At 40.4% G+C, this 22,742-nt stretch overlaps 1 protein-coding gene across 5 annotated transcripts in view; it reads right to left on the bottom strand.

Moving 5' to 3' along the window:
- Window positions 1–22,742, bottom strand: part of mib1 (MIB E3 ubiquitin protein ligase 1) — a 65,213-nt gene that overhangs the window by 9,950 nt on the left and 32,521 nt on the right. For all 5 annotated transcript variants that reach the window (XM_077557217.1, XM_077557219.1, XM_077557220.1 and 2 more), the window contains 4 exons: window positions 6,675–6,807; window positions 4,050–4,136; window positions 3,579–3,737; window positions 598–779 (listed from right to left, as the gene is read on the bottom strand). In XM_077557217.1, coding sequence (XP_077413343.1) covers window positions 598–779; window positions 3,579–3,737; window positions 4,050–4,136; window positions 6,675–6,807 — 561 coding nt within the window. The remainder of the gene's footprint in view (window positions 1–597; window positions 780–3,578; window positions 3,738–4,049; window positions 4,137–6,674; window positions 6,808–22,742) is intronic.

The raw sequence follows: 22,742 nt of genomic DNA, 5'->3' as shown, positions 1-22,742 counted from the left end.
GCTACTTTTTAGGAAACCCCAAAATGTCTTGGTTTGTTCATCATCAAAAAGAGCAAGCAATTTATAACACATATATAATAATAATTTGTTAAAAAAACAATTAAAAGACACCCACACGTGTAGACTGACTAAAAGTATAGATTTTTGAAAAATATTAAATATGACCCGACACCAGCGATATGTTTTTGTTATACAGGATCAATTGTCACTTTCAATGATAATCATTAAATGATTAGAAATTTAAATTAAATTTAATTCTTAAGCCCTAAAATCGTTAATCAATACATGCACGATACTTTTGATTGTATTTATTTGATTGTATCTTTTAAAATTAATAACCAATTACTAATACATAAATGTTCAAAGGTAATACAATTATAGATAGCATTTTAAAACATTATTAATATCTTTACACATTATACAATAATATATTGATCGCTAAAGGGTGATTTAATTTCACTTCAATATTTCAGTCAAAATTAATTATTGTGCGTGACATTTGTTCAATTTGCTTGAATCCAATAAGAACAAACTCATGAAACACTTGATGATTGAGACCATTTTTACTCTCGTTAGAGTCAAACTGCGGCCGTTTACCTGCTCTTCTCTTTGTGGCATTTGGCCAGAGCCTTGCAGAGGCTGGGGTCAGGACACAGGTCCAGAGGCGACTGGCCCTTCTTGTTACGAATGGACAGGTCGGCTCCGTTGGCGGCCAGGAAGCAGGCGATGGATGCCGCGCTCTTCTTCTCCGCCCCCTGGGTGCCTAAGCCCATGATTAACTGCAGAGAGCCAGACAAACAAACAAACGGGCGGTGAGCCATTGTAGACAGCACCAGATGATCCATGTCAGTGTGTGATCAGATCACAAGCAATTATCCAATCTGAGACATGTTTTAAGAAGACTCTCTGGCAGCGTAGCCACATCAAAAATCTCATTATCTCAACATCCCCATCTCAGTCAGAGTGTGACAGTCGTCAGCATGTAGCCAATGTAGCCAATTCAATTCTCATCTCGAGGAAGGGAGCGCAACGTGAGAGCAACCCAGTGCACACGCCTCCATTAGGCCCCCGTCGTCTTTGACCAAGGATACTGGGAAGGAGCCATGGGGCATGACAGACGAAGAGATAGAAGTAAAGCGGGGTATAAACACTACACACAGAGATTTTTAACATCTTTACCCATTTTTTAAATGGGATCTTGAGCACACAACAATGTATGTAGTACCAAGAATGACCTATGAGAGGTAGCATGGTGCCATGTGGCCACAAAATGAAAAAAAGAAAAAAAACTGAAGTAGAAAAACAAATAGAAGAAACTAGGCAAATTTCTAACTTGCCTGATAACTACATCGTGGTGGCAAACTATTCTCCTGGTCCTTTTTATTGTGTTGACTGACTTGAGAAAAATATCAGACAAAAACAGTCAACACAACCAGCTGCTCCTCTATTCGTGCCGGGAACAGCGCGAGTTTCAGGTCACTACCTGATTGGCTATGCGATCAAGCTGTGTAGACCACACACAAGAATTTGCATCAATATTGAACACCACCGTCGACCACATTTTTTTTTTTTTTTTAGCAGGCCACAGGAGAAAAATCTTCTCAGGATATTCTTTTACAGACATCCGAGAATCGAAACTTCACCACTAAATCATGACAAAACAACCACTGAAGATGACATCACAGTTGCTCAGTGCTCAGGCAACGACCAATCACAGCTCACCTGTTTTCTGAAGGTGAGCTGTGATTGGTTGTTACCTGAGACCTGCTGGTCGTTGGTCGTTGCCTGAGCACTGAGCAACTGTGATGTCATCTTCAGTCGACAGCAAGTGGCAAAATGGCCGCCCCCTGAGATGGATAAAAATGGGTGGATTTTGCTTCATAAATTATATTCCACAAATGTAATATTAATCAAAATGTCATGTTTAGACAAGTAAGGTCAAATATAACATATTATTGTTGCGAAATGTTTAAAGTTGACTTCCACTTTAAGGCGAACCTTTCGAAGACATCTAAATAACAGGCCTTAAAGACAGAGACGCGGCCGCCATGTTGTATCCCCATAGGTAGGGCTTCAAGCCATCCATGTAGGGAGACACAACAAGGCAATCAGGCACAACATGGTGGCCTCTCTCTCTCCGGGATAAACTTGTTCAAGCTACGGTACGATCCGCTTGGCTACCTCCCTACAAGTGTCAAGCTACAGTCTTGAGTGATGGGCTAAGTAGTGTGCAGGCAGTAGTGCAAGACCAGGGGGAGCTCTCAGTCCAAATGGGAGCTTTCGGCATTTTTCACACGACGTCCACTGCGTCTCATCTTCATAAAGGAGTGAAAAGGACCATGGCAAAATGCTGACAAGGCAAATCTAAATACAGCCAGTAAGAATCATAACTGTATGAGTCGACAGTGTCTATTCACTGTAATTGGCGGTGCTATTTAAAGAGAAGAGAACGTATTTGTTGAAAACTTGCTACACATGATTGAAGGTTTTGAAAATTGTCCAGTTTGCGGCTTTTGTAAAGACATTAGGTTCACCATAGCATATGATTTTTAAGTAACATTTTAACGTTCTCAAAATGTCACTAACATACAATTAGAGGCTAACGACTGTCTAACACATCAGAATAAAACTACAAAAAAATAAAACTGCTCATCCTTTGGAACTACATAAAAGAGAGGGAACAAGGGGTTGGTAGAACAATGCTATTGTATAGTTGAGCTTTAAAGATGTTGCTGGAAATAAGTGCTGTGTAGTCAATAATACAATATGTGTTAAGTCTTAACTTTTGTTAGTAACACTATGGAATTATTTGTGCATGGTAACTAATTGTAAAATTCATTGTATTAAATAAGTCATATTTTACCAGGCCAGAGCATCTCAAAATCTAGAAATTAGATAAATAAAAAATGGCCATTCATTTCATGCAATTTTAAGGAAAAATTTGGGGGGAAAGTTTATGTATCAAAAGGACTAGTGGTATCGGTGTTTGGTATTGGTATCTACTCAAGAGTTGAGTACTTGCACTGGTATCAGTCTGAAAAAAAGTGGTATCGAACAGCAGCCCTAATTTTAAGATTACAAGTTAGTATATTTTGATTACTGCATTAATAAAGAAAATGACAAAAAATTCATTTGTGCCATCCTGAAGATGCTCCTTTAGCTCAAGTGTCACGAAATTTGCTGAAAAACTGTATGACATTGCGGGCGGGGCATTTGTATAAGTAAAACAATAACTATATAAAAAAAAAAAAAGACCATCACTTTCATTTAAAGGTCTAATTTTTCGCACAGTTCTCATTCAATTTTAAAGGTGGACCTATACCTGTAACCAGGGGATGTTACCGTTTATTTAAATGATATTGCTTTCAATTGGATATTTGAAATTTGACATGGGGAACAACATTTCAGAAGGTCAATTCCTACCTAATTTAGATCATTTTGATTGTTGAATCAAGAGTTTTATTAGCTGTAAACTACAATATAATCAGATTTTTTTTTTTCCTTGTAATGAGTTTGACTTTTTGTATATAACAAAGGTGGGTGAGGTGCAGCTGTCATGGAAAAATGTGAATGTCTACCGTGTTCTTGGAAGGCTCCCAGGGCTCCACTTTGCTGACGTCCTGCATATCCTGGAGTTGCCGCAACTGGGACAGCGTGTGGTGCCGCAGTGCCTCATGGAGCGGCGTGTCCCCGTCCTTGTCCTGCACGTCCAGCTTGGCCTCGGCTCGTACAAGGAGCTGCCGCGCAAACGTGGCGCGGAACAAAAAAAACCTCTTTCAGTGGCGATCATTTTTTCTTTCTTTCTTTCTTTTTTTACGGTACATCGTAAATGCCATAAAGCGGGTTTACACGTCGCTCCAGGCACCGTTGAGTTTCACTGTTGTGAGGATTGTACTTCAAAATTTCCTTTTTTTATTGAGTCCACAAGATGGCAGCGTTGTAAACTCAATGCAAAAAGACAGATTGTCCTGGCACTGCATTACTGTAGTGTGACTTACAGTGTTCGACATAATAACGCATGATGAAGAAGAACAAGTGCACAGTCTTACTCTGACAATCTGGGTGTGCTGACGCTCTACAGCCAGATGTAAGGCTGTCTGCTGGTTGACGTTCTGGATATCCAAGCTGGCGTTGCCCTGAGAACCAGACAAAATGAACAAAAAAATTAAGCAAACGGATGAATACATTTACATACACATGAAAGAGGCAGATATGCCAGATAGCCATAAACACAACGCCTTTGTTTTTTTATGTAAAGTGGCTGGGCCAAAATCCAAACGCAGGTACAAGTTAATTCATGCTAGATATTGGCCAATACGCTTTGGCTATATGCAATAGTAGCAGTAGCAACAGTTTGGTAAAATTAAATTTTTCCATAGTTTTACTGCTATTTAATTGCATTGCTCACATACAGATAGACAATCATTCACACTCATATTCACACTTATAGACAATTAAGAGTCTTAAATGAACCTAACACGCGGTTTTATGCAATGTTAGAGGAAGCTGTAAGCAGGAAGGCCTTGGCCAAATTAGAACTCTCAACCTCTCCCAAACATGCTCCACCTTCACATAGTCACATTTGTCATCTAAAATTAATTTGTGTATTCCCACGTTCGGAAACATGCACATTAGGTAAATGGGGTGGGTATATGCCACGGAGGAGGCGGGACTTCTGACTTCCAGGTTTCACACATCAGCTTTGTTTCCGGTTCGGGTTTGGGACGTGTGGGCCGCGTCCCGTTACTTGCGCTTTTGCCATTGTGCCCCTTGGTTGTGCGTTCCCGTCAATGGGTGCGAGTGTGTAGTGTTGGTTGGTGTTGCGGTTGGGGGGGGGGGGGGGGGGTGAGTGTTGGAACACGGCCAGCAGTGGCCGTAAACGCCGCTGATGTGTGAAACGCGGAAGTCCGTGGCATCTAACCCATTCATTCAAATTGCCCATAAGTGTGAATTTAAGTTCAAATGTCTACAGTATATACACTAAAGGTGTCAAAATTAATCAACGACTAATCGATTATCAACTTAACCAACAACTATTTTAATAATCAAGTACAGGAAGTCTTCAAATTACAACGTATTCGACGTATGACGTTTTGACTTTACGACGGCCATGCCTTGCGCCTTCTTTTTTGTTAATTTTTTATTTTAAAGTTGTGTTGTTACCTCCAGCAACGGCCACGGTCACATTTCCGTGTTTAAGTTTCCAAGCCCAAGCGCTGTCCGTCAGCAATAAATGTCCGTGCAGAAACATGAAATATTGGTACCGGCAACTTCTGGGTGCCACAAATGTTTTTTTTTAATTTACTGTACAGTATTTTCACGTAAATTTCAACATTAGAGGTGAAATCCGACTTGAGCGAAAATTCGGGCTACGTCGCCAGTGTAGGAATGGAACTCTTGAGGACCTTTTGTTTAGAACGATTGTTTAAGTTATTATTGCCCAAATCCTCACATTTCAGCCTCTCAACAGTAATTATTCTGCTTTTGTAGCCCTTCATGAAAGGGATGAAAATAAAATAAATAAATAAAAGAGAATTTAACGGTAAATAAAATTATAACCCATCATTCAATTAATCAATAAAATAATTGATAGAATAATCGATTCTAAAAATATTCGAGACAGCCCTAATATGCATCCGACCTGCTGGTGACCAGTGCAGAGTGCACCTCAAAGTCAGAAAGGATATGCTCCAGCTCACCCACAACCCAAATGAGGAAGTGCTTTAGAAGATTGATAGATGGATGGAAGGATTTTTCTCTCATAGTACTGAGAAGTCACACTCCAGTGCAATTTTAGGTTCTATTGTTATCATTATACTTGTTAGGTTAGCCTTATGTTTTTGTGTGATGTCATGCCAGATGGCTGTTCAGCCTCCCAAGTTTGTCATTTGATTATTGAGGCATATTTTCCCCAAAATGTTTGGAGGTTGCACTACAAGATTCAAAAATAATTTTCTGAATGATGTAAAATGGTCAAAACACTCATGCTCCGTGTACCATAACACAACCTTATGTTTCTTTAACCTTATCTGTCAAGAGAAGGGCAAGCGAGCTGGGTTAGGAAAAAAAATCAAAATAAAATTTACAGCACAACGTGTGATTATTACTCCCAAAATTGCAAACTCCTCAGCTGAGAAGATGTGCAGGGAAGCTAATGATTGCGATCAGTTTGCTAATTAATTCTGCAAGAAATAAGACTGGCTGGGTGGCTGGCTGGGGGAATCTGCAGTGCGCCCCGCATGAGCGCTAAACAGAAGGCTGAAGCATCGCTGCGAAACAGCCCGTTGCAGAGAATTATGGGGGGGGGGGGGTTTCCAAGCGCATGTGGGGAACATTGCAGCTATATTTCTGCCGCGCACCTTAACCTAAATAACCTAGTTGCTGCTTAGTCAGGTGACTTTTGCGGCAAACTCATGTAATTCTTGGGGGAATTAAAAAAAAAAAAGGGGGGGGGGGTGAAGCTATGATTGCATGAGGAGGAGTGTACACGGCCTTAAAGAACACACCCTGGAGGCCCCACGAACCGTATGGATTCAATAAAAAAAAAAAAAAGCAGCAGCATTGAGTGGCCTAGTACAGCTTGGCTGGCTGCAGGGAGCGCAGTTGCCGCATTTGTCGCCAGGCATTTAAATGAGCAAGGTGCCCCGCTCGCTCACTCGCTCGCTTGTCGTTACCTGATGAACCAACAGCTCTGCCACCTCCACGTGGTTGTTGAGGGCCGCCAGGTGCAGTGCGGTGTAGCCGTCATCCTTCTTCTCGTCTACAATCCAGGGCCTGGGCAGTTTGGAAAGTAACACACGCATGGCACTGCAGAGGAGGGAAAAAAAAAAAAAAAAGAGCGGTGAGGAGACAAGCGAGAGTAAGGAGATAAAATCAATTGGGTAAAAGGTCTAAATTAGTGACATGAAATGCCAAAATTAATCCAGCTGCGTCTAAACATCACACGGCGGGGATCGGGTGAGGTGCTGTAAGCAAACAAAGTTTACAAGGTTAGAGCATCTCATACACAGCATGATCCATTTACACCACATCCCATTTTCATACATGGCTATAAGCGCATTTAATCAACTTAAAGGACGAGTGGCTCCCCCAAAAGCACCGTTATTTACAACTCGCGCGGCGATTAATCACGGCCGTCTGACGACAACTGTCACATTTCCATAATAAAAAAACAGTTTTCCGGGCGAAGCATTTCATAAAAATGTGCCGCAAAATGACAGATTTAGCACAGGAAACATAAATCTATGTTTTCACAGCCATCACTGGATGCTCTATGTGTATGTTTAATGTTTCAGCGGATTGTGTTCTCCGCTTCCTACGATGAACACATATTTATGAGCTGCTTGTGTTCCCCTCAGTTGAAAACGACAGCTCGCAATGTCATCAAAGTATTGCATTGATATTTTACACTGAAATCGTCATAAGTCACGGTTTAATGGCTCGATTTGGATCCTGGTTCAGCGAAAAATGTACTTTTACTGCCACTAGTAATCAAGGTTGTCGGCAGTCGGTTTATTGTTGCAGTCCGTTTATTATTAAAACAAATAATGGTGATCAGCTTTAGTCTTAAATGAAATGAATGGGGGAGACGTGGTCTGAGGCAAAAGTAGAATATGTGTTTTAAAAGACAGTCCGAGTAGCCAATGGAATTTATTGTTATAACTGCTTCTTTAATATCTACGGTCGAGAAGTGTCTTTCATTCTCTAAATGTCGTTTATACAAATATTGATTGTAATAAATACATTTCAAGTAGGAGTGGGGGGAAATGAAATAGTTTGCACAGCAGCTAAGAACACGTTATGCGACATAAGAAGGCACGTTCAGCATCTGCCAAACTTAAAATGTTTTTCTATTTGATTTTATGATACAGTATGGATGGATGGACGTTTTGATTGCATACGGCTTAATGAATGACTTTTTTTTTGGTTCGCTCCATACATAAAAGAGGGGGGAAAGCTACAGCAGGTGGGACATGCACCCACCACAGCCATGGATCCAGTCCATTCAATTCTTCAAATGATTAAAACCTCTTAGAAAGTGTTATAAAAAGGAACTCAAAACCTTTGAATGTTTGAGGTTACAAACACTGCACAATAAACTAGTCAGCACAGTGGCGTAAGAATATGTAGTCAACGTGGGACAAGATGGCACACTTGGTTCCACTCGTACTTACATTTTATTTGATTAAAAAAAACTTGATCTTTAAAGTGTTTTGTGTACAAATATTTACTTTAATTAAAACGGATCACTTGGCTGGGATCGATATCGGCTCCGATTGTCTTCATTTTGAGGGAAATCGGTGATCGGCCGATCTCTTAATATAAAACCGATCTTTTCCACCGATATCATCTCCCTCCTGAGCGGTCTGAAAAAGTCTGCCACTGGTCTTCTTCTCCTGAGATGACTAATAGGTTTTTCATTTTTATTTGATAGAATTATTTCATGTGTAGTTAAAACAACCCATTTGGATTATTTCACGTGTATTGTTCAGTGTTTTATCATAAAACAAAATCGTAATATTGAAGGTGTATGCTGGTTGTTATGGGAATTTTATTTTATTTTTTAAATTGGGATCGGCAGGTCAGATTTTTTAAAGATCGGTGATCGAAATCAAAATTGAGGCCAGAAAACTGTGGTAGTCCACTTCTGCTTCAGATTAACCTGGTGATACAGGCTGGGCCTGCCGGTACTTGTTTTACATGACATTGTAAAACTTCTTTCTATTGGTTGTTTTGTTTGTTTTTTACCTAAATGGCGATCCGGCCAGCAACCCCCCACTCACTTCAGGATAAAAAGGGGAAAGCCATTTGTCCCTTTGTGACCCACCAAAGTGTCTCTCATCTGGAGGCAAAAACAATATTGTTTACACCCTGTTGTTTAACTTAAGTGCCCTGATGTGGTATAAAAGGGAGCCAGTTGTTTCTGCTCGACTGAAGGTCATTTAGAGGGTGCGTGCACACTGCAAAACAGAGTAAAACGAAGGAAGAGTCCGAGGATGCTTCAATGTCACACTGTTATAAAATAAAAACATTGACAGTAAATATATAATTACAACAATTGTATTACAATAAATTGCAGCTTGAAGTCATTATCTGTATACTACCAGACTTTTTTTTGTGTTGTGTTGGAATCTGCAAACAAATGAATGGGCACTAAATTAAATGGAACTCATCCTTAATGTAGAGGGGAGGGTGTGAGTGCGCAAATTGAAGAGCTGCGTATTTTTCCCAAAGAATGTATGAGATTGGAAATATAAAAAGTAAGTAAAAGACTGGTCTGATCTCACTGATCTCATTTGTGGTTAGGGACACGCTGTACCTGCTATAAGCATTAAAGCGGCCAAGACAGGAGGAACACTTTCGACCTTGATTAGTACCCAAGAATCACGCAGGGCACATCTTTGAACTGCGACAAGGGGAGGCATCTCTTCTTTATTCCTTTACTCTTCAATATGGCCAAGCAGCCCTTATGTGGAGGGCTTATAATCGGGGGTCCGTACGGAGGGGACGCACAGGCGATGATGAGGGGGTGGCGCACTCAGGATAATCAATGAAAAATAAAAGAAATTCAAGGATGACTTGTTTGCCGAGGTAATCAGGATGGCGGGCTTTTGCCTCATCAGCACCGCCACTCGAGGGGCCGGCACGAGGCATCTCGGTGCTGTGCTGCTGCAGTGATGAACAGTGCAGCATAGCTCTTTCTCTCTCGCTCCCTCTCACTCCGATTGCACCTGCATTGCTTGCAGCCATCTTCCACTACTTAATGCAGAGGCGCGCCGCTTAAACGCGATGGCAACCGCGCCCCTCCCGCCTCATCACGCATTCACGGCGCATCGCCTTTGTTACGGAGCAAACTATTTGCTCGCCTACTGTAGATTTAACCTCTCATGGGGGGTTGTGAGGAGGGAGGGGGGGGCACTTTAGACTAATTCAATACGTTGCGCTCCCACCGGGAAGGAGCTTCTTACTCTGGGACTTAGACAAGCAAATTATGCAAGAAAAGACCTTGTCACGTTAGAGTCTTGCCTGAAGCTATAACATGAAAGCCGTTCCTAGTGCGGTAGCTTAGTCTGAAAATACTGTAAATCCAGGACAGTGAAGTACAAATAGTAGACTTTTTAATCTTTAAATCATTTTATTTTGAAAGGCATGGCGTCCTAGGCCCACCGCACACAGCGCACTCACACTAGGGCCATTTCTTCCGTATCGTACTGAAGCCTGATTGCCCCCCTCCGACCAGTAATGCTCGAATCTAGCATGAGAAAACTTTTTTTTTTTTTTTAAACATATAAATACGTCTATGGGACAATTAAAACATTTAAAATAGAACGTATGTATACGTTTTGGAGAGAAAATGAGTTAATGACTTTGGTCTCTGCAGTTTTGAGAACCATCAAAATCTGTGTCTCAATTTTGCTATTCAATGTGTTTTAAAAAATTGGACCAAATTCTGAAACGCAAACTGCAATGCGAAATCGCTTATTTAAAGTCTTGTTCATGTGTTGGAACAAGGGGGCCCAAAATGTTTTCATGGGGTTGAGGTCAGGGTTCTTAAGTTCTTTGACAACCAACATGTCCGAAAATGACTTGCCTTGTACGCTGATAAAGAAAAGGGCCTTCCTGAAATGAAACGGTTCTTAGAATTACAAGTATCCATCCGTTGATTCATTTTCTAAAGTGCTTGTCCACATTAGGGTTGCGGTTTAGCTGAATATATTACAGTTGACAGTTGACTGACCAAGAAGCGGGTTACATCCTAGACTGGTCACCAGTCAGTTAGAAGCGGTTATCCCAAACCGTCTTTATATGATAAAGAATTCAGGTTAAGTAGCCATTAAGTGGTTGGTCGGTTAATGGCATATCTACAGGTTACGATATTAATCCATGAGCTGTCCGTTGCAGACCATCGTGAATGGTCTCTGTAACAGCAGGAGGCCACGTTTGTTTGTAAGGGTAGAAGAAAAAGTGAAATGGAAAATGCTATATGCAAGTGGGTCACCCTGCGAGCGATCTCCACAATTCCCTCAGGAGAGTGCCACTGAGGACTGCCGTCTCGGGTCTGTAATTTGTCATTGACCAGGACGCCGCTGTTTGTCACCACATGCCAGACAAGTGAGGCGGCTTTGTGGACTGGGGCTCTGTCCGCCGCCCTGGGCCGGGTTGACAGCCCATCTGTGTGCTGGTCAGTGGCCGGGTATTAGAAAAGGAAGTGAAGAGTGACAATGTGGGCAGGACGGGCACAGTCAACATCCACGACGGAGATTAATGTCGGCGTGAAAACATATGGCTGCTCTGATGTAAGAGACGTGTTTGGCATACTTTCAGTCATTAGCTATGTCCTCACGCTCAGGAGCAACGTCAGAAAATTACTTGCAGCTCACTGCCACCTGCTTAGGCAAAGCAAAATGGGTGATAAAGTGTATAATTACATTTAAATAAATGCAATCTTGCGATTACAGGGGATCAGATCTATCAAAACCTTAATCAAACGGAAATAAATGGAACGCCAAGTTTATAGTTGACCTTGCTGGTAGTAAATAATATCCAAGACAAGTTGACATCCTTCACTGAGCTGTGAAGTGGACTTTGGGAGATTGTTATGTCGGAAATATTTACATTTGCTGAGCTTAATTGGGACTGCCTTAGCGCGCCAAGTTGGACTGTCAATATAATTCTTCCAGAGATCCCTCAAATGAAAATTGCTGTTTTGGATAAGCTTTCAATGAGTTGTAGAGGAGTATGTTTACAGAACAAGGATAAAACTATTCACTTTTTTTGTGGGAAAATAACATTTCAGAACAATAGCCAATCACACAAACCTGCAAAAACAACAGAAAACACTTCAATACGTATGCCCAACCAGTAGAAGGGGATGGCAAAACTTTTTCTTTTTATTCTTTGTCTTGGTGTGTGGGATACGTGAATGAAGATTGTTTGGTAAATAATTAAGTACTGCTGGATTTTATATGATCTGCCACTACTGTTTTGATCGTGAGATATTTCTGTTTTAGCAGACTAACGTTTTCAGCATTCAGATGGAAACATGCTCAAAAAGGTCAGAATAAAGAACCTAGATTTTGGCGCTTTAGACTTTGCTAAGTACATTTCCAGGCCATGAAAATAATATTGAGATGAAAAACAGTACATTGTCCCCTCACTTTTTCCTGGTGATACATTATTGTCATTTTGGGGGGAATTTTATGTAGTAATGGTATAGGTGACTACTCAAGAGTTGAGTATCGGTATTGGTCTGAAAAAAGTGGTATCGAATATCCCTAATTTTGATCATTTACACATCCACATACGTTTTGACAAATTATCTGTTTTGGCATTTAGATGTTAAAGGCATCGCTATTATTTTTAAAAACTTCAGCACTTTTAAGCTCTAAAAAATACGCCCTTGCCAATATGGCCCCTGAATGTCCAAAGTGTTTGTGTAATCCATGCATTTTTCAAAACATACGACAAGTGCTAATATGGCCGGTTCTAATTCAAACACTTAAAATGCACCTTGACCATGACCCCCATCCCATGCAGCCAATTAGATATAGCGCCTCACTTCATCAGGGCCATCCCACATAGCCATTGTCTGCACCGCTTTGGATGGAGTAAATCAAGGCGGGTCGCATTCGAGTCACCGGTGCAGCACAGGAGCTGGGAGACAAGAACTTGACGGGCTCTGCTCTGTAAAAGACTTTTCATTGCCATGCTGTGAAGAGAATAATTTCCCCCTACAATGTGACCTTCCCCTGCCGCTTGTACCTGAGGCTCCGGGTTGGTGTGCTTTTATTAGGGATTATTTGCATAAACCTAAGAAGCGGGAGGGAGGAGATGTGACGGGTGCGTTCTTGTGACGTCTTGGTTATCACTCTATTGTCCGTACCTTGAAGGTTGTTTGCAAGCGGCCAAATAAAATGGCCTGACATCCCTGGTACAAGTAGGTGGGGGTATGGAAAGGCTAAGCTTTAATTAGCCTTAAATCACCTGGTGCTATGGGACGTCCTGATTCATTTATGAAGGCGGAGGTGGGAAGTCAGAGAGGCCCAATGGCGTGTTAATATCCCATTGGTTCAGGATGGCCCAATTACTTTCTCATGCTACCGCGTACTTGTCTTAGTTCACTTTACACTCCACAGCTTCAATTTCATTTCTGCACCAGCATTAATTTCTAAATGTGTAAAGTACGTTACGAACAAATATTTGTGATACAATTCATAGTTTCGCTGGGGAAATTTATTATGGAGATTATAAACATGACATTATGAAGTTCTATATTTTCATTGGTTCTTGAGTACATTTAAACAGCAGATGAAGGAGAACATAAGAATGAACTAATTGTTAAAAAGTGGTTTATGGTTGCCAAATTTAAGCTTTTTTCTAAGTGTAGTATCCTGCTTCCATTTAATTTACAAAGATCTTTCCACCGCCAAGACTACAGTTGGCAATACGGTTCATAACATCACCGTTATTTTTTACACATACAGGTACTGTATATATACACAGTGTGGACATTTGTTATATGGCGTCTTAATTGCAAAAGTGTCAGTTTACCAAAATAAATATAGTAAACATGTTTTGATTGTGTCATTTCAGGGTGTGTCATTTTAAAGATTTGTTTCTAAATACATTATATAAGAAGTAAAAGAAGATATCGATGAAAGCTTGATGAAAACTTATTTTTTAGATATATTGGATATATATAACTACTTTCCACAATTTTTGTTCAGTTTTCCTCATTTTCTTTCACTTTAGGGATCGAACGCAAGGCAACATAAAAACAGTCAGTCATACGGTGGCGATACAAGGTTATCATAGGACAGTGATGCTCAATTTCATCAATCATTGTCATGAAATATACATTTATTTCTGTTTCATATTCCTGACATGGGGATAGAGTGAACGAAATATATTTGACAAAAGATCAAGCAATACTCTCCCTTGACTATTACACAAGGAGCCCTCCATGACATACTACAACACAGCATGCTCAAGAAAGCTGCTTTCAACTCTTGCTGCAATAAAAAGCATTTGCATTCATGAAACCGAGTCTCTCTGGTCAATATGCACACATTGTGCTCTGTTATGTTAGAGTATCTCTGATGCCTCTCAGATGGGGAGTGTGTCGACAGAATAGTGTGCTATTGGTGGGTATTCCACGTTCCTAGTTCTGCTTAGAAACCTGAGCTCATTACTATACGGGAATGAAACTGAAGAGTCGGATGTTACAGCCTTAGCGGATGTGAACATGGCAATGAGAGCTCAAACGCAAGCTTCTTGGGCAGCGTGGCAAATTCTATGCATTTGCATTCCTCTCTCTTAATTAATCTTAATTAAGAGGTGAAAACATGCTTTTGGTGAAAGCTGTACTTCCTTAGCCTCGGGATGACTGATGGAAAATACTGAAATTTCAACACTAATCCCCATTTTGTCCAGCCAGCATCTAGTGGAGGCGGTCGTCAGCATTCTTTGTGGTGTGCCAGCACGTAATTAGGTCCTGGGCATGTGGTGTGAAAGTTTCAAGCTTCTTTATTGTTATTATTCTTTGGCCAGATAAATCAAATTTTGAGGTCTTTTCCACACAACTGTCCATCCCGGTGAAATTTTACATAACTTAAAAAAAAAAGAAAAAAAGACTGACTTTTGGATGTCTCTGAAAGATTATTCTGAGCTATTATCATGTGGTGTGGGAAATGTAAGGGTGATTTATTTTTTTCTCTCCACCTGGCACCTGCTCAGAAAGGGATAAGGGGGAAATCCAGATAAGATAAGATAACATTTATCTTAGCTTCTTCACTTTCCTCTTATACTACTTTTTCTTCATCTTTGAATTATCCAGCATGGACGCCCCACGGTACGATGCTGCCTCTCTCAGGTCAGTCGTGTTAATATTACAGACTTCTAGTTTGAGGGAGGAGACAAACGATTGTTGGTGAAGCCATCTACAGTATATGGTTGTGCTGTGCTTGTTGGTCATCTTGTAAGAGCAGTAAGTGTATGTGTGGGGTGTCTCAGATTTTTATTTAAAATAAAGAAATAATATAAAACCATTTAATAAATAATAATATAATTAATTAATTACAAAAAAATTCTGATGTTAAAAATCAATGTGTGTGAGTGTGTGTGTGTGTACCTGTGTGCTAAATAGCTGTGAGTGAACTTTGCATTGCAACGGTGCATTCGGTCGCCCTCAAGGTCCTTCCATCGACAGCCCCTCACGATGTCACCACATGGGCAGACAGCTATGCCCCTAAAAATTTGTTGGACTCCCTATGAAACGTTGATGAAAATTAGACTCCCTATGAAATGATTTCACGCATGTTGAATTTTTTTCTTTGCGAGCGGGAAGCCAACCCGAAATTGTTGAGGTGGGAGGTACTAAATTAAAAGTAGATATCTAAAGTGACACGACAAGGTGCTAAATTTAAGTTGGCAGGAAAAATAAGGCTGCTTCTGTATATGCAGAGGAAGACACTGTGGCAGAAGCAGCTTAGTAATTAAAATATTTTGTTCCCACTGGGAAATAATAGGGATCAAAGGGTCTTCTATCAGAAACCCCTCACCCCAAAAAAAAGAAAAACACTGAAGCGGCGGCGGGTCTCACGCACAAAATGCCAAGCAGCTGACTTGTTAACTGTGAGAGTGAAATGGAAGCAGAATAAATGCATTGTGTAGATAAGCCGCCAAAGAAATTTAAACGCATTCCACAAATACGCATGACCTACAGAGGGCGTGATGAAAGTTTTTCTCTAACAAATTCTACATTAATACCTGTCTGACTGGGACAAATCATGCAAATATTCTCAGCCTGTCTGACCTGTCAGACTGCATTTAGATGGGACCCGCGCTGACTTTGGCGTCCATATGAGTTACCGAGGTAACACGGCCTGCATTATTCATCAGTTTAGCTTTTGTTTGCGATAGGAACATCAGACTGTACGTGTCCCTCTGTGTACATTAGGATTACTAAAACCTTACATGGCTGTCAGGCGTTGGAAATATCACCACATGGGTTGTTGCACATTGGCCAAGACCGTTAACTCATTTGCTCCCAAAAAACGTATTAATACGTTCTATTTTAAATGTTTTGAGTGTCCCAAAGACGTATTTATACGTTTTTGGTTAGTTTTTTATGCTAGAGTATACAGAAGGCTTTGAAGCAGCCTTTCAACTGCCAAGAATGGTTGAAGAAATTGTAGTTATTACACAAACGGCCAGCAGGTGGCAGCAGAGCATACAAAATGAACCAGGACCATGTTGAAAAAACCCTCGATTAATCAGAATTCTAAATAGATTTGTGAATAATGATGAAACTTAGCTATATTCTAATGCTAATTGCTGCAAAACGGAAACAGCCTTCCAAAATCTGTCAAAATCCAGTAGAACAGCCGGCAGTGAAGGGGATTGTTTTAGTGAAAATGGCTGGGAGTGAATGAGTTAAAAAATAAATAAAAATGTTCTCTTCACGCCACATTACAATACATGTGTTGTAACAGCCTGATGACATTAGGATATATAACGAAAAGAGAAATTTGTACAGAAAACAGCGTTCTTGAAATTTAACCATCCAAATACATAATTGTAAAAAAAAAAAATTAAAAGTTTCTCTCATAATTTAAACAGCTGAATAAAAAAGAAAAAAATTCAGGTGTGACAAAAAAAAGTGCTTGGATGAGAATTTAGCTTCATTATTTTTTGAACTGAACACACTGAGGTTAGGTATCAATATTTAATGCTGGTCTATGGATACTGTACACTTCAGAGAAAACGCTATTGATATTTTGTCCCATCAATATGCGGTTACTAGATCTTGAGTAGAAATGGAAGCTGTGCAGTAGAACCGTGTGACTTTTCTCAGCCAATCAGCAAAAAAAGGTAATGAAAATATAAAACTTAATGTTTGAAATTTTGAATTTCCAAGTGTTTTAATATCAATACAGATGACATTTTTCTGTCAAAATTGTGCAATAAAATGTATAGTATCAAAGTAACACCCAGAAAGGTATACAAAAAGAAAGATTTATGCTTGGTTGTTGTGTTAACCATATAATAGACATACTGCTATGATTTTATGGATGTTTATCACCTCCTGATGGACTGCGAAGCACATGGTTAAAAGGCAAAGCATATGCACGAATAAATCCAATTACTTATTCCAGTGCATAAAATGAATATATGAAGTGCATTTGTTTTTAACTAGGCTAAGAAGTATTAAAGATGTCTGACAGCTTTGCGGTCAGGAGTATATCACTTTGCTCTATAGTATTTATTAGCTGCATTGGCTGAGGCCCTTTAAATGGCACAAATAAATACCAAAGCACAATGGCAGCGCCTTTCTATACGTGCTACAGTCGCTTTCCCAGTAGCTACATACGTCCTTGAGTACCCTCTGTAATGTACTGTACAGACCACTCCCTCTGCCCACAAAAGCTACAGCAACGTAGCTGTCAGTGACTTCAACACGCCACAGGACAGAGCGCTATAGCACCGCTGAGCTAATCTATTGGCTCAGGGCCACCGTCAGCCCAGTCTTGGCCGGATGTGTGGGTGTTCCTATAGGTCACACGGGGAATGGCGCTTGTGTTGGCCTGTCCTTAGGCTCAATCTATCTGGCCGCTCACGTAGATAGATGGACACCTACGGTACTTTGAGCAATTGGGGTGGGCGGAGGTTTGCAATTAAGTCACAATGCATGCACGCGGGGGGTAACCAGACTGAATGAGTCTCTGCACTGTACATTTTTAATGACATGGATTTACCTGCATATGGCTCGAACAATGTTTGTGAAATTTAGGAACGGAGGCAAAAGTGTCCTGTGGAGAAACGCTGTTTGGTTCATTCATCCATCCGTACTGTTAAACCTCATTAGGGTCGTGTTTAGTGTAATAATCAAATATCTGTATTCTTTACGAGCAGTAGTAAGCCAATACATGATGTATTAAGTTTTTGAGGAAGATCTCTTATATCACTGGATGAATAAACTTCAGCAAGTGACAGAGGTTGCAATTTCATTCTAGTAAAAACATTATTATTATTATTATTTTTTTTTTTTACATTTTTTTAAAAATATCATCACCCACAACCCCCCCCCCACCCCCAAAACCCACTTGTGCTTACTATTTTGGGGATTTTTTTTGTTTTATATGTATGGTCTAAAAGTGTTTTTCATTCACATACTTACTGTAATAATAACTTTGAATTAGTGTAGGTTCGTGATAAGACTACAGAAGGGGTTGAACCGACTTGTCAACTTTAGCCAACTTTAAGTTTGAAGTCAAATGATAGCAAAATTTGGTCAATTTACAGAGGACTTTTGCCTCAATCGCTGGACTACGATGCTCTCTGGTGCAACAAGTACAGCCATACATCTGCCATACATCTGCGTATGAGCATTGCGGTGACCTCACGTCACTAGCTTCAGCAAGTCTGCCGTTACTCTTAAAAGGTTCATTGCAGAAACGAGAACGACGCCACAAAGTGGTGCCATTTTTGTTGCCAAAATTTTATGTCCAATTATGCGTGCACGACGACCCTGTGTTAACGAGAACTTCATTCATCACCGAAGTGGTACGATAGAACAGGCTGCAACATCATGAGACTTGTGTCACTTCAAGACACTGTCATAACATTTGTGCATTATGGTATATGGTCACACTATGCAACTAGCATGGAGAAATATAATACCAGTAATGAGACCGGTGACACGATCACTTACAAAAATACGCAAGTATGTCCTCAAATACAATAAAGTGCAAGTTTTTTTTATTTTTTTTTATTTTTTTTAACCTAGCTACAATGTTGGAAAACAAGATTAAGACCAACTTGAAAAGAAACATGCACAAGACTCCCACTAAATATAACAACTACATTCAGTGTAACGCTTAGTATTTTTAATTATCTTTTCTAATTTTGTTTCTATGCCGGTCCATCAAAATATATACCTTTACATGAAACCAGTCTGTGATGCAAAATTGGTTGGAGAATCTGGGGCCACTGTACTGTGCTGACAAAAATTAAATCATGTCTTCAACTAATCAACTACTTAGGACTATCAAAATAGTGTTAACAAAAAAAAAAATCTTTATTTGTGCAACACATACTACCGCATAATTTGATTAAAAAAAATTATTAATTGATTGCAACATTTTTTTTCCGAAATTTATCTGAAAAATAGTTAAAATAGAGTTGACTGACCATTCCCATTCATTAATTTTACTGCACTTTTTGTAGATACATTCTCCTTTGCTACAAACAGCTCTAAATCAGATTTTCCAGAAAATAAAAACCCACACAATTGCTAACTGCATTTAAATGAACTGGCATTATACAGCTTTGCAAACATCAGCAGCCCGGCACTACACACCGTTAGGCATCCGTGCAGTCGGCCAGTCACTTAACGGCAACGTGGTGGCCATAAAGCACGATAAAAAGATCAGACGCAGGAGCGGAAGCAGAGGAGCTTCTCCTGCAGTGTGGCTGCGGGGAACAATGGAATGCTAGATCAGAGAGAGAGAGAGAGAGAGAGAGAGAGCGCTCTGCTGCCACTGGCTTTCCCAGGTAAAGGGTGGCCCATTCATAAATCACTTTTATTCCTCCCCGGCGCTCAGCAGCCTTGCCTCTTCAAATGATGCACGGTGGAAAGGGATGAGGAGGGACGGGCGACAGAGTGGGGAGGAGGGGCGTGGGTGAGCTGGGAAGGATAAGAAGGCTGATGGAGGGAGGATGAAGATGCATACATGAAGCACAAATCGCACTCCATAGGAGCACGGGTGATGTTGACAGGTGGGCAGGGTAAAAGCAGCAGAAAGACTTCCGGGGAGTTGGAAGTAGACTGCACCAAAGAATGGCAATTAAAGTGGAATGATGGAAGGGGGGGGAAAAAATCAGTATACTGTAATACAAAGCAGCGATCTAAAATCTTGGGAATGCCTCCAATTTAATTAACAACTGTTTTAAAGACCAAACGCCTTTTTAAACAATGTGTTGTGTTCTCACCTAATTTAAAATACTAATTACATCCATCCACGATGCTTTGTTGCACAGAGAAAATGAATCAGCTAATTAAACGTTGCTTTGCAAAAACACTTGTGCTATTTTTTTCTCCATTTCAATGAGACGGAGGAAGAACAACCTGGCCCGGCCCTTTATTCTGACAAAGCCCATCAATTAGATGACCCTTGTCTTATTCCTACGGATCGATGAACTGCTCAGCGCAACATTCACGAAGAGAACATTGATTATAGTGGGAATGACGTAGGGCATGTAAAGGGGGTGAACGTAAAACAGATTGAACTAGTTGGAGGTCGAGTACATGCTAGTGTGACATACAAAATAAGAATTGACATTAGGGATGCACATTGCACAGTAATTATTGGACTGATAATAATCAACCTGATATTGGAAGAAAATGACACCACACTTATTAGAAACCGCCAGGCCAAAAATCTTCTCGAGTGCACGCACCGCTTGCTAGGTCCCGTTCACTTGAATGAGAGACAAACAGTGCAAGATTCAAGATGTTTTATAAGTGGCTAGCTGTTCCGTTCCACGTCTCAAACACGTAGTCCATGGCTCCGCCAACCATGCCTTTGACCACACACACACAATGTTTCTGATTGCTGGCCCTTACCATTTTCCGTGCAGATCACAAAAACACAGAATAATCTTTGAGACATTTGATAATCAGAGGTGGGCATTCCGTCACTATTGACAGATCCGACAGAAGGTCCGACGATCCGTCAACAACAGACGCCCATTTCGTTGACGATTAATGGAAAAGTTCTAAAAAAAAATTGAATTTATCATGGACAGAAGAAGTGGATTTTCATCCGTCAATGTAATCATCAGTCAGTCAATAGATTCAGCAATCCGTCAATGACGGCTGTCCCATTTTGGTGACGGATTGAAGAATGACGAGTGTTGGAAAATTAACGGATGCCCACCTCCAATGACGGAAACATTGACGCTCATTTTGCTGCGCAATCGACAAATGACAGATTGACAGTCCGGCTTGAAATATTGACGGAATGACGTTGATCAAAGTGTGTCCGACTGTTGACAATTGCCGGATGACGAACGCTCAAAATCCATTGACGCGCCCATTTCTGTTGATAATCGGGTCTTTACTGACTTTGATCAGAAAGGTGGTGCATATGTAGCGTACCTCAATGCACTTTCCAATCTGTTTACAGAATTGTAATACAGAAGACACAACAAACTTCCTGTTTTACTCCCTGTGTCAATCTCTACTAGAGGAGCCTAAATTATGGCTTCGAGACGTAATTACACAACAACTAGGAGCCATCAAAAACTGTAAGGTTCCCATGAATTTGAAATAAAAAAAATAAAACAATTGTTTTATACCCATCAATGTCCACTAGATGGAACCTAGTTTAAATTTAAACTAATTGACAAACATTTTTGGAGCCTCTTGGTACACAATGCAGCTGGGATAAAAGCTCAACAAGCAGCTAACCTTTCTCTTCCCACACAATTTTAACTCTAGCTCATATCTTACGTATTGTCTAAAATTAGATGACAAAATGGATGCTACAGCAGGGTGCAAACAGGTGCAACATTCACATTTGCCACTTGCGCTACTGGAATGCTTTGGTTGGCTGAGTAAGGTCGTGTTTTAAGAAGATACATTAGCTCAGAATCAATTTCCCCCGTTTGAACGTTCAATTATGCAACGGCCGTGAAGATACAGTAATTGAAAGCCTATAAATTGTGACGAGGAAACATTAATTAAATTGCACAGTTAAATCTATGGCAAATGATCGCCATTCTGAAAAAAAAAAAGCTTGCCAGGGACTCTTATCAACTTATGCATTGATGATTTAATGGTATTTTCCGTCATAAAAACACACATTGCTAATTGATCGCATGATATCATTTACGAGAATTGGCTTCCATATGATCACAGTGTATTATCAAGTATTCCACAATGAACGAGTGAAATAAGTACGTAACATATGCTGTCATGGAGGTATAATATCAAGTGCTCAACTCAGAATGTATAAAAAAGTTCTCACACTGTACAATAGGGTCATTGCTATTCCACTTACAGCAAGTCTTGGATTTCAGTATCGTGTTTTAAACTCTTAACTGCCAAAACTAATTAAGACAACATGCCTACAACATTGAAGTTTGGTAGACATGTACGTCAGGAGAAGAGCGACGAAAAAGCTCAAGAGTCCATGCCTGAAAAGACACAGGAAGCCTACCATTGTGTTGTTTATCTGTCATTTTAGGTTTGTAAAGATAAAGTTTCTCTGCAAATTATGTATGATCACACTTCTAGTTTGAAAACAGGAAAACAAGACAGCTAGGCAATGCTAAATTCGACAGATACCAGGCCATGGACTGGTGGTTGGAGACCATGAAGGTGTCTTTGATTTGTGACGAGTGATGAGTGAGTGGGGGGGGGGGGGGGGTTCCATTAGAAGGACTGCGGCTGCAGAGTGTCTGTCGGATGAAGACAGTTGAGAGAAACCCAAGAAGTTTATTTATTTCATTTTTTTGCAACACCAAACGTTCAGGTTTACACTAAAGAGGTTATTGATCAGCCAGTGCTAGTCTTATGTCTTATCATCTAAGCAGATGTTTTTTACTGTTACAGCGTGGGTGCATTCACTGACAGCTGACACCAAAACTGTATTTTGCAAATGACCATGCTACAAAATAAATAAAATGTGTAGTGAAATATTTCCAAAAGTCCCACTGCTAGTCTGCTGCGTAAACCC

This window comes from Vanacampus margaritifer, chromosome 2 (genome assembly GCF_051991255.1).
Source record: "Vanacampus margaritifer isolate UIUO_Vmar chromosome 2, RoL_Vmar_1.0, whole genome shotgun sequence".
NCBI lineage: Eukaryota > Metazoa > Chordata > Actinopteri > Syngnathiformes > Syngnathidae > Vanacampus > Vanacampus margaritifer.
Note: the sequence above shows the minus strand (reverse complement) of the source record. Positions and strands in the feature narration are given on the sequence as shown.